A 15,258-nucleotide genomic window follows, 5' to 3' on the forward strand; every position below is an offset into this window, starting at 1 on the left:
ACTGCACAATTAAAAGTTAACTGAGCGCACTCACACAGTTCCACCACTTTTTTCTGGGCTTCTTTAAACTGCATGAAAATATTTTCAAATCTGGCTGTTTAGAATTGCATATTAAATCATCATTAAAGTTGTACAGCAGAGTAAGAAGAGTAATATGCCACTTAGTACTGCACTTTCATGACACAGGCACCCAACATAAACGGGATCTGGATGCCCTGCTGACTAGAGTGAGCCTCACAGTAGTATCTGCCATCAACCCTAACATTACCTAACCATGAAGAAACAAATCAAAATACCTAAGAAGCTATACAGTAGGCCACACAGTCCCATCCTCTTTCCTACAAAATATTTAGACTGCTGGCTCTCAAAAACCTTTGGTGCATCACCCAAACTAATGATCGCAAGGGTTTGTTCACTGTTTTCTTTATAATCCTTGTCCTATGGGCACACTTTGGAATAGAAATACTTTTTACCACAGCGATGATTGTGGTGAATGGGAAGAGGAAAAAAACTGCTATATGGTGTCATAATAACAATGTTTTATCTGAAAAGCTCCTCCAGCACACAAGTTGACAAGGGCATGAGGTAAAAACTGGGGGGTTTTTTGTAAGAGAACTTTCCCTGTGTCTTGGCAGATCTATTGTTTTGATCTTTCTTCAATGGTTACATTAATGCTAATAAAATAGGAAAGGTTTATGTCTTCTGTAATATCCTCCTGATAGGAACCTGCACACAAGATAAGTAGGTCAAATTTCTGATTTTCTGTCTCAAGTGCTGATACATGGCAGACGCCAGGAGAAAACTATGCTTGAAGGTGTGGGGGGAAATTACACAGATGAATTCCACCAACACCAAAAATTCTTCCTTCAAAGGTCTTCAAAGCAGAAGAAATGTAGAATACTTACAGAAAAGAGGCTTATATACAATTTATAGTATTGACAACTATTGCTTTGATCACTTAAATAGCTTCCCAAGAAAGGACACTAAGCTGAATTGAATGTAGTGTGAAAGAATGTGCTGGGTTTGGCTGGGATAGATTCATTTTTCTTCACTGTAGCTAGTATAGGCTTATGCTTTAGATTTCTGGTTAAACCACAACAATTATTTACCCACATAGTCTGCTGCTTATGCCTGAAGATGCCACACCATTTCTCAGTAATATTTTGTAGCCAATGTTTTCTTGTCAATTCCCATATTTGTCTGGATTCCAAAATGCAGACTTTGAAAACATGGCAATTTATTTTAAAAATGGAAGTTTGCTGAAATGTCAAGCTCTGCGGAAAACTGTAACTCCTAGTAACAGGTTTACTGGGGACAAAATATGCAGATCACTGAGCAAATAACATTAAAAAAAATTTGAAAGACTGGGAAAAATCGAGGTAATATAAAATCATTAGGTTTAGTTGAGTGAAGATGAGATTTGTGACATCAAATTAAGATGATCTCCTTATTTTCTTGCTAAACACACCACATGATTGACATAAAGCATGTAGGGACCAAACATGAGCACAAACCTACTGAGCAAAGTTAGCCAACCATTTAGTGGATATATTTCAACATGTCTAGTAGCTTCATCTGCTTTATACTAAAGGAGCTTTTACTGTTACCATTTGACACCCCAAATAGTGGACTTACTTGCCTTTTTGCTAATCACAAGCACATTTTTTAAAATATTCATAGTAGTTCTCTCGGTTTTCAGTATCTATAGCACCACAGAAAACTTTTAAATAATGCTGCAATGAAAACCAGAGTTAAATATTACAACAGCTAACGTATGATGAAAATACAATTTAGTAATACCATGAGCAAAGCAGGTTAGTTTTCTAGGGATACAGTGGCAAATATTCTGTCTTGTTTAGGCACACCTCCATGGCTACATAGAAAAGAAAACCCACAGTCTTCCTACTCTGGAGAAGTTGAATCCTGTATCTTCCAGTGCCAAACAGAGTTCTTTGGCAAACAACACTCACAGCATTGTCACAGATTACCATGCATTACTTGAGAGGTCTGCACTTGCACCAAGCGCAAGGCAACGTACCTTCTCTTTAACCTTCCTTCAGTGCAGACGAAGCCAACTTGCATCATCACACATTTGCTACAAGCTAACAACACGCATATGTAGAATAACTACAGTTCAGCTAAACATACAGTAACTTGAAACACTTTTTGAAAGAATGACTTCAAAGTAAATTTACCTTGAACTCCTGAAAGAATAAGAGCCCTTAATCAAATAGGAGTACCCTTGCTTTCTGCACACTCAATACAGCTCAACTGGCACATAAAATGAAAATATAGGCAAAAGTTATTTTGGAAACACAGCCTGCTAAAGCATTACTGCTACCTAGATGCCTGCGCCACTGCCACTCCACATGAGGTTATGGCCTCCCACAGTGGTGCTGGTGGAAAGGATCGTATGAACTCTCCTTAATCCATGCAAAACCAAAGTCTGAATAAACTCTAAGTCAATGTGGGTAACCTGGCTGCCTGCCTGAATGACTGCTCACATGATTCTTTGCGACAGATCTGCTGCAGAAGCAGCAACTTCAGCCTGGCAATGACCTAACACATCACTACTAATGCTGGCTCTGTGAGAGATTATCCATGTACCCCTCCATCTAGAAATAAAGTCATCGAAAGGACCCAGAGCAGGTAAAATTTAGTCTCAATGCAGACATCAGCTGTCTATACTGCATCTTCAACTGAGGAAAGTCTATTTACTCCAGGTTTCTTTCTGCTCAATACTTTGCGTTTAAAGGGGGGATTTCCAGAACACTATTCACAATCATTAGACTTAAATCAAACCAATTGCTCCTGTATGCCTGATGTTTACAAAGCTTAACTGAAACCATAGTATATTTATGGAATTACGTTTAACAGGACTCTGAGATGAACTAGTTGCCATACAACTCCTTTTGTATATATTTGTATACACATATATACACAGAAATATATACATTTCTGACAGCACTACAACAATACTTTCATTTGGCATTCACCAGATTTAGTGATATACTGATATACGGACATTCACCAGATATACTACCCTTGACTATTAAACTATAACCATACAGCTACGTATCATACAAAATCTAATCCCTTGACCCCCACAAAACACATACCTGAGTCACAAGATCTTTTGGTTGGTGCAGTTAACGAGGCATGAGCTGTACCTGTGCATGGCCCACCTGGAAACAGAGAAGATCATATGTCTCAAAATACCACTTACATTTAACATTTACAACCACATGAAGATTATACTTAGGAATGTAAAACGCTGAGCAGCACTTGTCTTTGGAAAGCGCATATGGAAGCAGTCTACTATTCTCAGTATTTCTTTCCCAGTCAAATCCGAATATGTCTTGCACTGAAAAAATAGATGACAAGTTGGGACAAAAAGACAAGTTATGTTATACTTTATAAATATTTCAAGAGGCAGTTTTAGGCAAATACGCACTGTAATTGCAATTTTTCCAACGTTGACAAAGGTACTGTTTATGTCAGAACAAAACTAGAATCCTATCAAGTAACGCAAGGGATGAAGTGATTGCTTCCCTGATGTCAGCAGAAACCTTGTCACTGACTCCAGTGAGATAACGACTTTGCCTCTTATCTTGTTCTCATTATGTTTTCAAAGTGTGGCACAAGCACATGCTAACAAACTCTTTCCATGGTGAAGTTTTTTTTTGTTGAACTCTGGACTCTTGCCCACTCATCTGGTATCTGCTTGGTAGTAAATGGCTTTCTGGCTTTTTTCTTAACATGCATCATCGTTGAAGAGTTCTCCAGAGATCTTGTTAAAATAGCAACCAATTGAGTGTACTCAGCGACTTGCAGTAAAAATAAATAAATAAAAATAAACTCCATACAGTGATGCCAAAACAAATTGATAGTAGCATTACCAGTGGTAACAACACATCATAGCTTTGCTAATTGGATATTATAAATTGGATGATGCTAGAGAGTCTGAAATTAAGTTAGATCTAGTAGAGCTTGGCTATCAAAATACCAATAATGAAGTTTGCACTGGACTGCTGGTGATATACTAGTACTATTCTGGCAATGCAACAGAGCTTAGTATGACAAGATAACCTTAAACGTAGAGTCTTATGCCCTGAAAAATATTTTTTCCCTTAATTTTTTTTCAGCCTTTGCAGTCTGGAAAGCAGCATTGTGGCTTTGGCAATGTTTTTCTCTTCTCAAATATTTTCAAGTCTGCTCTGCTATTAAACTGTACCCTTTTGCTTCTCTCTGAGATGCTCCCCCTTCAAGTTGTTCTTTCATTTCTTTCTTTAATAAGTATCAGGTCTTGGGTAAATTTGTCTACCCTGTAAAACTCATAGCATTGTAACACTATGAAAAAAGAAAAGAAGCTTCTGCAATTGGAAAGGAATGATGTGAGGGAATTATTTTGGTGCTTTTGATTTCAATGAAATACACTTGGGAGCAAGTGTTTTCAGTTTTCCAGAGAAGGACTGATAAACTTCCTGAGTTTTCCTGTTCTCCTAAAAAGTCCCTCAGGCAACATACACTAGTTTGTAACCATGGAACAGGTAATCTGTAGAGGGGTAGTCAGAAAGGCCAATGAGCTGGTATTTGGGCCACTCAGCAGGGCAGAAGTTACAGTTGTTGCAAGGGATGGTTGGATTTTGCAGGCTGCAAGGAGGGAGTTGGTGAGAAATGGCTGAACTCCACAGCTAAGTGGAGGGGACTGGTGGGGACCTTGCTGCAGAGTCAAGTCTGCACATGAGAAGAGCCAAGCTTGATTTTGCAGCGAGGGGGACAGGGCAGCTGGGGTGGGTGCCTTCTCTGCGCCAACAGGAAAGCACACTGGATGGACGGATCAAGCATCCCAGTATCACCATGTTTGTGCTGGTCCAGGCTTGAGAGCACTAGCAAGCAAAAAATATTTTGCAATAACCAGGAATGGTCAAGTAAGCTCAAATCATCTTTTACAACCTTTTTCTAAGCTCAAATATAAAAACCGAAAATATCCTCTTGATCTATGTCAGTAATACTATAGTAAAGGGCTCAAAAAATGCCTAGTCCAGGGTTTGGCACGTTTGGGAAGAAAATCAGTATTACAACAGAACCCTCACCAAGTTTTCTATTGAAACCTTTTGGATATTCAAAAAATCACACAGCAGGTCTGTTAAGTCAGTCTCAGTTTTCAAAGACCAAGTATATAGTATTTGGTTTCAATAAAGACTTTGTGTAAACAATATATACAAAAGGACATGGAATGTATCAGGAGATATACAACAGAGTATGGAATTTCATTGAACTGACTTTAGACCACAGCTGCCTCCGAAGATGAAGCGGCTCTTCTTTAAATAGTTGTAGTTACATTCTCCCAGTTTTCACTGAATAGACATTGACAGGCATCATCACCGTGGACTATCAAACAAGAGTAATCCTTGCAATTATTGTACTGTAAATATTTACACTAGTTGGTACTTCCAGCATCCTGGTACTTCCAGCATCCAATTTAATATGAGATCTTTATTTCCCACTCTAAAGTACAGGACATTGGCATGTATTCTGCACTTCCCTGTGTCAGAGTTTTTCTTTTATTTAATCTTCCCTCATTAGGTATTACTTTCATATAGTTTTCATTTGTATAGCACAGCACCAGAGTTCCACAAGAATATCTTGGTATTTGCATGCATGTATACCTGTGCCTAATAACCAGCAAAGGCAGCATACCCTTTGCAGCACTTCCTTCTGCTACTGTTTTTGTTCCTCCGTTAAAAATGTCATGCATAATTCAATACTAGGTAGTACAGGTTTGACTGTGCAATTCTACTTGGAAGTTATTATGTTGAATCTTTTGGTATATATAATGGCTAATACAGGCATCCTTGTATTATTTGAAACAGGGCAGTATATTTCCCACAGTTTTTATAAAATTTCTGCATGAAAGAAAAGAGAAGTCAGATAACAGTACAGCACCAGTCCTTCTTAGCTATACACATAGGTAGGCTTATAATTTAGCATGATTTGGGATACATCTGTATCTTCATTCCCCCAAAAATAAGCGTTTAAAGGGAATTTAACTGTGGTTAACTGTTCAAAACCAGTTTCTCTGCTAAGTCTCCAAAGTAGTACAATTTTACGTAGATACATTAATATTGTTATTATTTACTACTATAACTTCCATATGTTTAAATTGACTTTTAGAATGCCTTTCTGCATTGTCCACCTCCCCTCCTGAAAGACGGGAACAATTGCCAAGCACCACCCGTCCTGCAGGACATACCCTGAGCCAGGGTAACTTCTCGTTTCCCCTTCCTGAAGTTTTTGTAAAGTGAAGTGACTCAGTCAGAACGCCCTGTGCAGGACAACACTAGGGTAACCCCCTCTCCTTGCTGTTCAAGGACATGCTAAGTTCAGAGAACATGTGTCAGGTATACTTGAACAGTGCTTGGAAGCACTTACTGAGCAGTGAAAGAGATAGAACGGAGTGAAACAAAGCTCGGCACAAGTGTACAAAGCCTAAGATTAAAATAACACACTGAAGCAATTACAGTTAACACAAAAACTGCTAACCAAATAATGAACAAACACGAAAAGTAAGTGAAGGAGCCTGATGCTCAATAACACTCGCTCACAATGACATAAGCACACCCAAACACCACTTTGAGCTTTCAGTACTGTGATGGTTCCTTCCCAGCAAAAGCACACCAACTCCCCCCATGCAACAGGCTGGAAGAGGGTAACAAGTAAGAGCTGAATTTCCTTGGACAGCGGTGTTGTAGCCAAGACAGGGAGAATTTCAGGGCTATTTGCAATACAGGAAAGAACTCACCTTTGGAAACCTGTCCAAACCAGTAATCTAGTTATGCATTTCTTGAATTGGTAGAGACATAATCTAATTAATCTACACAACTGAGTTTGAAAACAGTCATTGATTACAAACACCAATACATAAACAGAGAGGAACATAAATCTTTACATTCAGTCTGCACAGACAGGATACAATCTCTTTAAAGAAAAAAGAAAAACAGAACTTTACAGCACTTAAGAACTGCTTATTTGCTGCAGAATTGGTAAGCTGCATGATAATTTAAGTGATGTAATTACTAAAAAGATAAGAGGATTATAGCACACACCATTGCATACTTTTTAGAATCTAGTTTGACAAATCTGCCATTATTTACTTTTGTGGTATTTTACCTACATCAAGCTTTTGGAGAAAGAAGTGAAACCTGGACTACTTCGCTGCTGCTGAATGGCTGGTAAATTTAACAACTGTGATGAAGTAAACTGAAACAGGAATCAGATTCCACTTTTTTTCCATGCTGTCATCTCACTTGTATTTCCTTATTTGTAAAATTGACATGATACTTTCCTGCTTTCCAGATGTAAGTTGAAGTGTAAAAATCTGCTTTTGAAACCAGCAGCTAAATTATATTTTTATAAATAATTTTTACGTAACCTTGATAGCTGTGCAACTTAAACTCACATTTTTCTAATGTGACTGTGTTTCTGTTTCATGTTCCATGGGGTCCTTTCACTTTAATAAACGGGACCCTAGGATACACTGTCTACTCTGCAGTGTGAAGTGACTATAAATCAGAGGGAACAATTAACAGTGGTACTATTCTGCTGGTCTTTATTATGTTTCAAAATTACCATGCCACAGACGTGGAAAGAAGTGTTCATTTAATAAATCTATGTGCCGGATCTTTGCTTAAGATGTTACAAGAACCAGAAATGTTCTTTAATGAAACTGGGACTTTAGGGATTAGATTGAAACTTAAAGAAAGATCCTCACACCATCATAAGACAAGGAAGGCAACACTTCTACCAGTCACTGTCTTGTTCAAATTCCTAACTGCCTATGTTTTGTACTGGCATCTAATTCTAGAGGCACTTCTCAAGTGACAACTCAAATAGCCCACAATTCAATATGGTTTGATATTTGAAAGCATTCTTTCAAATTCCCAGATAAAAAGTGTTTGCATCAATACTAAAAAATAAATACATATTTTGTGATTAATATTCAAGAAAATCCAATTTTGATGATAATCCAAACGAAAAACTGAATCACTATTAATTTTAACATTAAAAACAGTACCAAAAGCCTATATGTACATATCATCTAATGAAAACAAGACTAAAAAAAAATTCATTACAATTCAAAACACCTTTTGCTATTACCTAACTCAATAAAATTAAAAGCCTGAGAAAATAACTAGTTATTATTCTGTGGCACAGAATTCCAGAGGTGCCTGTAATATCAAAAACCAGCCAGGTGTATGTTCTATACTAGACTAGAGGTGTGTCCCCTCTTGCTCTGATACAAGACATACAAAATTGAGTACAAGAAGAAAGAACACATGACAATCTTGTGAGTTGATAAGGATAATTAGTTATTCATCATCACCATGACCTAGCTGCAGCTTTACCAGCTATGTTTGGGTACAAGTTTAATTGCAGTACTAAATCATGCAGGTCAGCTAGGCTAGTTCTGTAGCTCACCATAATTTGAAAAGTTACTGTATTCTTTTGGATCAGAGAAAAATGTACAATTCAGTATCAGAATAGCTCAGGTCAGCAACAAAGCAAATTATTTTCTACAACCATCTGTTACAAGCAAGACAAAAACAGGCAAGTAGCTAGGTCTTTTTGAAAATGTAATACTTTATAGAAGTGGGTATGCATATAACTTTTAGTCAGAGATGAGTCAGAAAACAAAGTTCACCATAGCCAGAATTAGGAAAAAAGAAAAAAAGACAGGATGTACAAAACTGACTCCTACGGCAATGAGCAACTGAATTCTCAAAGCCAGGACATTTCGAAATGGATAGCATCTAAGAGCAATTGTCATTTTAAAAATCACTGTCCTTACTTAAAAGGCACAAAATGCAATTAAGGATATCACAATAATAATCCAAAATACAAAATATTTTCAGAGCATACATAAGAAAGCTGTCATCTCTGACCCTGCTGACAAACCCAGGCAAAACGCAAAAACTGTGAAGTCTTTCTATACTGGTAGAAAGCTTTTGCATAGTGTCAGAGAGAAGGCCGTTCAACAAAAGCAGAAAGAAAAGTGCCCTTGTTTATCCAATTTTCATAAGGTTATGTTGAAAAAACTGTAATTATTTTTTTAAATCCCCAAATTAGAAAAAATACAATTATGTTTCTAGTACTATAGCCTATGTAGCTTTTTACACAGTCATGCTTCATCAAGCCACGGAGTTCAGAGTATAAATATCCAATAGGTGCAGTAGAAAAAACAGTCTCTCACCTTTCTGCCAGAGACCCTTTACAGAGGCCTGGTGCATGTGTCTCAGATGCAGCACATTTCATGAACATAAAGTAATTTCACCAAAATAACTTCACAATCAGGGGTATTTCAGGGCTTGCAATGCAGGCAAATACTTAATAAAATAATGTTTTAAAGAATTTTTCAAACCTGTCTTGCAAATTTAAGTGTTTGAGATGAACTAATGATGTTTTAAGCACTTAGCTTGACATGCAGTGGTTCAAATTCTGGAGGGTATGCAGTAACTAGCCAAAACTTACAGACATTCAGTCCTAAAAATTCATATTTGGGCCTTTAAAATTCAGCATATGTAGAGGTAAGGTATGGTCAGTAATCATCCCCGTCTTTCTGGGCTGAAATTGCCAGTATTTTTTTTTGACATTTACAGCAATATCTCAGATCTTTACGTTTCTTCTTATAAAGTCTTCCACGTAGAAATGTAGAGCGCTCAACTCTTCTAGAAACATCAGATATTCCTTTTGTCCTTCTTCAATTGTGATTGTTGCTATCTCAAGGAGGCCAGTAAGAGTTAAGCACATAATTAAAATAAAATCATGCCAAGCAAAGCTAAGAACTACTGAAATATCAAATCTGATCCAGCTGCCAGCATCAGAGTTGTTCACATTGACATTTCTCCTCTCGCATAACAACACAGTTAGTTTTAAACCTGCACAGCGCCAGCTTTAGGTCCACTCACACAGAAAAATGTGACAGCCCCAAAGAAAGCAACGAAGGCCTGAAACTAAGCAAAATTATTCCATGCGCAGCGTGACCTTTTCTTTACCAAAATACACAGAACCTTCCTTAACAAGATAGTTTTTTTAAAGAGTGCTAGTGGCTGGAGGTAGGGAAAGAAAGAAGTGAAGGCCATTGTCAAATCTGTTTTTTCCTGTCTGTTAAAAATACACAAAACCCCTGCCCACTCAGTAAGAAAAAGAAATCTTTGACAGAGCAACCAGCTCATATGGTGACTGACACTGAAAAAACTACCAGTAGGACCTCCGAAATGAAGAGAGAAGATGAAAAGGAAAAATTATAATAGATGTAAACTATACAAGAACTTGAAAAGAGAAACATCTGCACATAAAGCAGCAGCAGAACAAAAGTTGGACTGATCTAACCATCTGTTAAGAAACAGATCATTAAAATTCATGCAAATCTAGATCTAGAAAAGCTATACTAATATCAACATACTCCTTGCCTGCAAAAGTTTATTTCAGAACACTTACTGCAACTGATGAGACCTGAAGGCTCTGGATAGAAAACGGCAACTCAAAAAGCACATGTGGAGGAAAAAAGTAATAGAATTCTTTAGAATGTTAATGCCCCTCTAAATTGCAACAGCATTTTTTTGAAATTGGTGACAAGTCATACTTCATAAAAACAAAACACAGGTGAAGGAGGGGAAAAAAAAAAGTCCTGAAGCTTGAGTCACTATCCCTGGGCATAAATCTTTAACACATTTTTGCTCATTTTAACTGTAAGACTGAGAACTAACTTTCTTCTACTAGGGGGAGAGTTATTAATCAGCAAAGAAGCCACTGGGGTTGGTGATTGTTCAGGTCTGAGGGTGGCGGGAGATGGAAAGTCACTACAAGCTAGTTGTGTATACAAGACAGGAATGCAAATGCAACTCTCACATAAAATCAAAACAGTTAACAAACAAAGGCAGAAATACTTGCGCATTGCCAAACTGAACTCTTGAAAAATCCAGTCCAAGGAACTTTTCTCATGTATCATTTATTCTGTGTTAAAAAAAGGAAACGGCTACTTAAAATCAAATACAAAGCACACCCTCCCTTTCTTTGACATAGAATATGAATCTTACCACACGGGCTTTCTATGGTTCTCTTCAGTTGTCATAACAAGAATGGAATTTGTTAATTGCCTAAATGACTTGCTGCAATTCTGTCCAATCCGCTTACCCTATGGACTCAAGTACTAGGGCAGATACCTTGAGGTGAGACTGTCCTCAAAAGCTTGAAAAGAAAGAGAGGGAGGGGAGTGGAATCCACCATAAGAATCCTTCCCGCATACCCCAGTTTTTCTGTACTTTGATAGGGTCCCATATATTGATTTCTGGTGAATTACCACAGTCCTATTCAGAACAGCACATCTGTACGTCATCGCATGGCACTGCACAATATCAGTGTTTGAAGAATACAGTTGTAATGAGAGCAGTGCACGCTTTATGGAACTTGCTGCAAAATAAATATTGCACAGAAAAAAAGACAACCTCAAAATCAGAAAGACATTGAAAGTTTGGGAACTCTTCATTACAGGAAAGAATCTTCCACACTAAGGCCATTACAATCAGAAAATCTCCATCTGTGTATAATTTTCTGATAAAAGATATTAAGCTTCATTAAAGAGATAGTGGGGATGTGAGAGAAGACAGAGAGCGTTCAAGCTGTAAACAAATCTCTCCACTGTATTTCACTTAAAATCACCCCAGCAGGAAGTCATAAAGAATTTTTTTTATAGGTAATATTTTCAAATGCTCTGCAAGCTGTGCTGCCTTAATATCCATCACCTTCAGTATACGTTCACAAGCTCACAGCAATTCAGGATGAAGGACACTATTTAATTTCCTTCCTTCCTTCCCATCCCTGTAATCACCACCTCACTTACCCCCAAGTCCTTCTCAGTCACAGCAGAAACACTTTGTTGTTAACACAATTTAATTCTTAACTGAACACATTTTCAGATAACCTGACCCAGTAAGCACTGCAGAAAGCACCGGTAACGCTGTAGATCCTGGCTAATAGGCCAGCAGAGGTGCTGAAGCCCCTGTAAACGCTCACATGTATTGCTGAAGTATAATGTTTTGCTGAATTCTCTAAGAAGGTTGTTTTAAGGCCTTGTTTTTACAGCAAACTACGGGCTTCCCCTGAAGAAGTGCTGGACAGAAGGAAGAGATGATGGGTGGTCAGCAGCAGCCGTGTACGCTAAGGAGAGACGAGGATTATATGGCACATTTACTATTGTTAGAAGAACTCTTATCAGAACATTCACATTTGAACCCTGCTGTATTTCTGACAATATTCTCACAGAGAGATAGAAAACAATAACTTCATTTAAAAATTTTATATTAGTAGCCTAACAGACTACCACAATCCCAAAACAACACTCTGTCTTTGTCCACAGCCAATCTAGGTAAGTAAAAAGAATATATATGCAAAGTCTACATACCTGTAAACAGAATAAATACTTCAGTAATTCAGCCAAAGCATCCTAAGCAAACAGTTAACACAACTGAAAACAAGTGCAGCACACTAAAGGTTTTTTTTAGTTCTAGTGCTTTGTCAGCATTGCTATTTCCAGCAGTTGCCTCGAGGTTGAAGAACCAGAGTAGCTCTTGCAGATTTCCTACTAAAAAATAAGCATGTTTTTCTTGCAGTGTGTACATCTATTTACCAACCACAACGTAAACTCAGCTCAAGAGGGATTCTCTCCATAGACCACCTTCTAAAAATAAAACTACAGTTGGTGGAAAATGAAACGACAAATTACACATTTGAGCTTAAGTTGTAGAATGCAGATTTTAAAATTCAATATATTACACATAGGATAAACTTACATAGCGGTTTAGAATAATTTAAAAGACAACTTTATCTCGCCGTGTTTGCCAGTTTTTAACATCTTAGCTTACCTTCAGGGAGAATATTTGCCTGACAGAGTTCAATAAAGAAGAAAGATGGGTCATGAAAGAAGAGATGGATTACCACATGAAACTTGGGTTTTATGCAAGTAACCTAGCAGCAGTCTAGACAAACATGCATTACAGTCACTGCTATGTGCAATTGCAATAATTAAAAAAAAAAAGGTTTTAAAGTCAAATTTCACAAGATACTGGTGTTTATCCTAGAATATATGTATTTATTTACCAGTAAAGCGAGGAGTTTCTCAAAATGAGCATGCCACAAAATCGTTATTAAATCGTGTACTGCAGTTCAAACAGCTGTATAGTTAGAAACTCCTGCAACCCCTTTCAATTTGTCCTTTGGTTAAAGCCATCAATGCCTATTTTGTGAATAATTTCTAACCCTTCTCTTCACCCCAAATACCAGGCCATTTACTTCCAAAGGGAGTCAGGGCAACACAAGCCTGAGAACAAAGCAAAATGTTTAAGCCTCCTTTGCTGTCACTTAGGACTTGTGCACTTACATTCCTCTTTGCTCGGTGAAGTTACATTCAGTTCTGTCAAAAGTTGCTGGTTGGAGTTAGCGGCCTGCGTGGTTAGAGAGGTATTGCTGTTGTCACTGTTCGTTTCTCCAGAGAACAAATCTGACTGGCTGTTGCTTGTGCTGGGAGTAGAGTCATCATCTGGCTGCTTCTTCTGGAAATCTATCAAAACCAAGATTTCATACATCACCCATTTGCTCAAGCTAATCATCCAATTTTATACAAAACCTCCCCCTCAGCATAAGAAAAGTAACCCAAAAACCACTGCCAGAGGTATCATCATTCTGATTATTTGTACATCTCATACAGCACAAAGAGTAGCCTTCATGTTTTTACTTCAGATTTACAATGCCTTAGAAGTTATGGGTTGTTGAAGAACAATAAACATTTTTCAGAACTACACAAAGGTCTTGTTTCCCCCGCCATTCAAGAGCACCCACAGTTTACCACTGCATCTATCAGTACACAGCACACAGCATAATTTTAAAAATAGTTCACACAAAGCACATACAAATGCATAAACGAACAAACTTCCAATGAGGGAAGAACTAAGGCATGTACTACAAGTATAAGGAAATGTTACACTTCTCTAAAAACAATACTTCTCGCTGCTGTTTTGTAAAAACCCACCAGTAGGTTTTGGGAAACCTAGTGCAGACAGCTATGGTTCCATGTTAGCAGTGGGGAGCTGGTGAGGGATTGCCTTTGCATCACTTGCTTGATGGGGGTTTGGGGGGGCGGGGGGGGGGCGAGGCGGGGGCGGGTTCCTCCTTCCTTCACTTACTCCAACATTGATATTAAAAGTTGCTCACTGATTTATGACCATGGAGATAGATATGGGAAGTAAACTGGTACATTACATTAAAGCTTCGCACAAATGATCTGGCTTCAAAGTTCTCATTCTCCCCCCATTCCCCACCCCCCACCCCCTTTTTTTGGTCAGCAAGTCCCAAGTTATACTAAGTCTCCAAACTGCCCCCATAGTCCAAATACCATGTCTTTGAGAGATGCCATCCTCAGGCTCACCTTGCCTCCAAAGCACAATCAGGTCTGAGGGGAAATACTCTTTTCTAAGTGCAAATCCTTCCTTGAGGGTTTTTTCCCAAAACCACACTTCCTGATACCCCACAGATTAGAGCATTAATCTCAGTTCCTACCAGCTACACCAATGGGTTTCAATCCAGCAATTCTGCCACTGGATGCCCCTGGGGAACACCCCTCCCGGCCAAGTGGATTTTGCTTTGCTTAACAACCAGTTACTCTCACAATGCAAAGGCACCTCTTCCCTTTAAAGAGACAGCTGAAGATTAAGCACATCACTTTTTGGTATTTCTAAATACATCTAAAAAAATATTACATAGGCAGAATTTATTCATTAGGCAAACACATAAATAGATCTGTATTCGGTTGCTCATTATTATGTCATGACAGAGAAGAAAACACAGCAGTCCATAAAAATTTGTGGATGATGATGTGTTAGAAACACAGGTTGCCAACATGACTCACTGGGATTGGGAAGCACTGTAGTCAAACAGTCCCTAAATGGTGATTTAGGATTTAAGTGATTTGCCAGACAAATTAAGCTGTAACTTCTGCTGTGGAAGAGTCAGCCAGAAGTCCAGCTTGGAGAAGAACAAGCTTAAAGCCAAGGAGGAGGAGAGAGGCAGCAGACAAGAAGTCATCAACCTCCATAACACAGCTCTGAGAAACTGGTGGGATGCTTTTTGTCAGGGATGGGTTTACTGGACTCAGGAAGATGTCCTACTCAGGCCTCACTAGTTATCATGCACATAGTTGCACCC

At 38.3% G+C, this 15,258-nt stretch overlaps 1 protein-coding gene across 3 annotated transcripts in view; it reads right to left on the reverse strand.

Moving 5' to 3' along the window:
- Positions 1–15,258, reverse strand: part of ZFAND3 (zinc finger AN1-type containing 3) — a 145,648-nt gene that overhangs the window by 37,452 nt on the left and 92,938 nt on the right. For all 3 annotated transcript variants that reach the window (XM_056356994.1, XM_056356996.1, XM_056356995.1), the window contains 2 exons: positions 13,439–13,618; positions 3,120–3,185 (listed from right to left, as the gene is read on the reverse strand). In XM_056356994.1, coding sequence (XP_056212969.1) covers positions 3,120–3,185; positions 13,439–13,618 — 246 coding nt within the window. The remainder of the gene's footprint in view (positions 1–3,119; positions 3,186–13,438; positions 13,619–15,258) is intronic.

This window comes from Falco biarmicus, chromosome 12 (assembly GCF_023638135.1).
Source record: "Falco biarmicus isolate bFalBia1 chromosome 12, bFalBia1.pri, whole genome shotgun sequence".
NCBI lineage: Eukaryota > Metazoa > Chordata > Aves > Falconiformes > Falconidae > Falco > Falco biarmicus.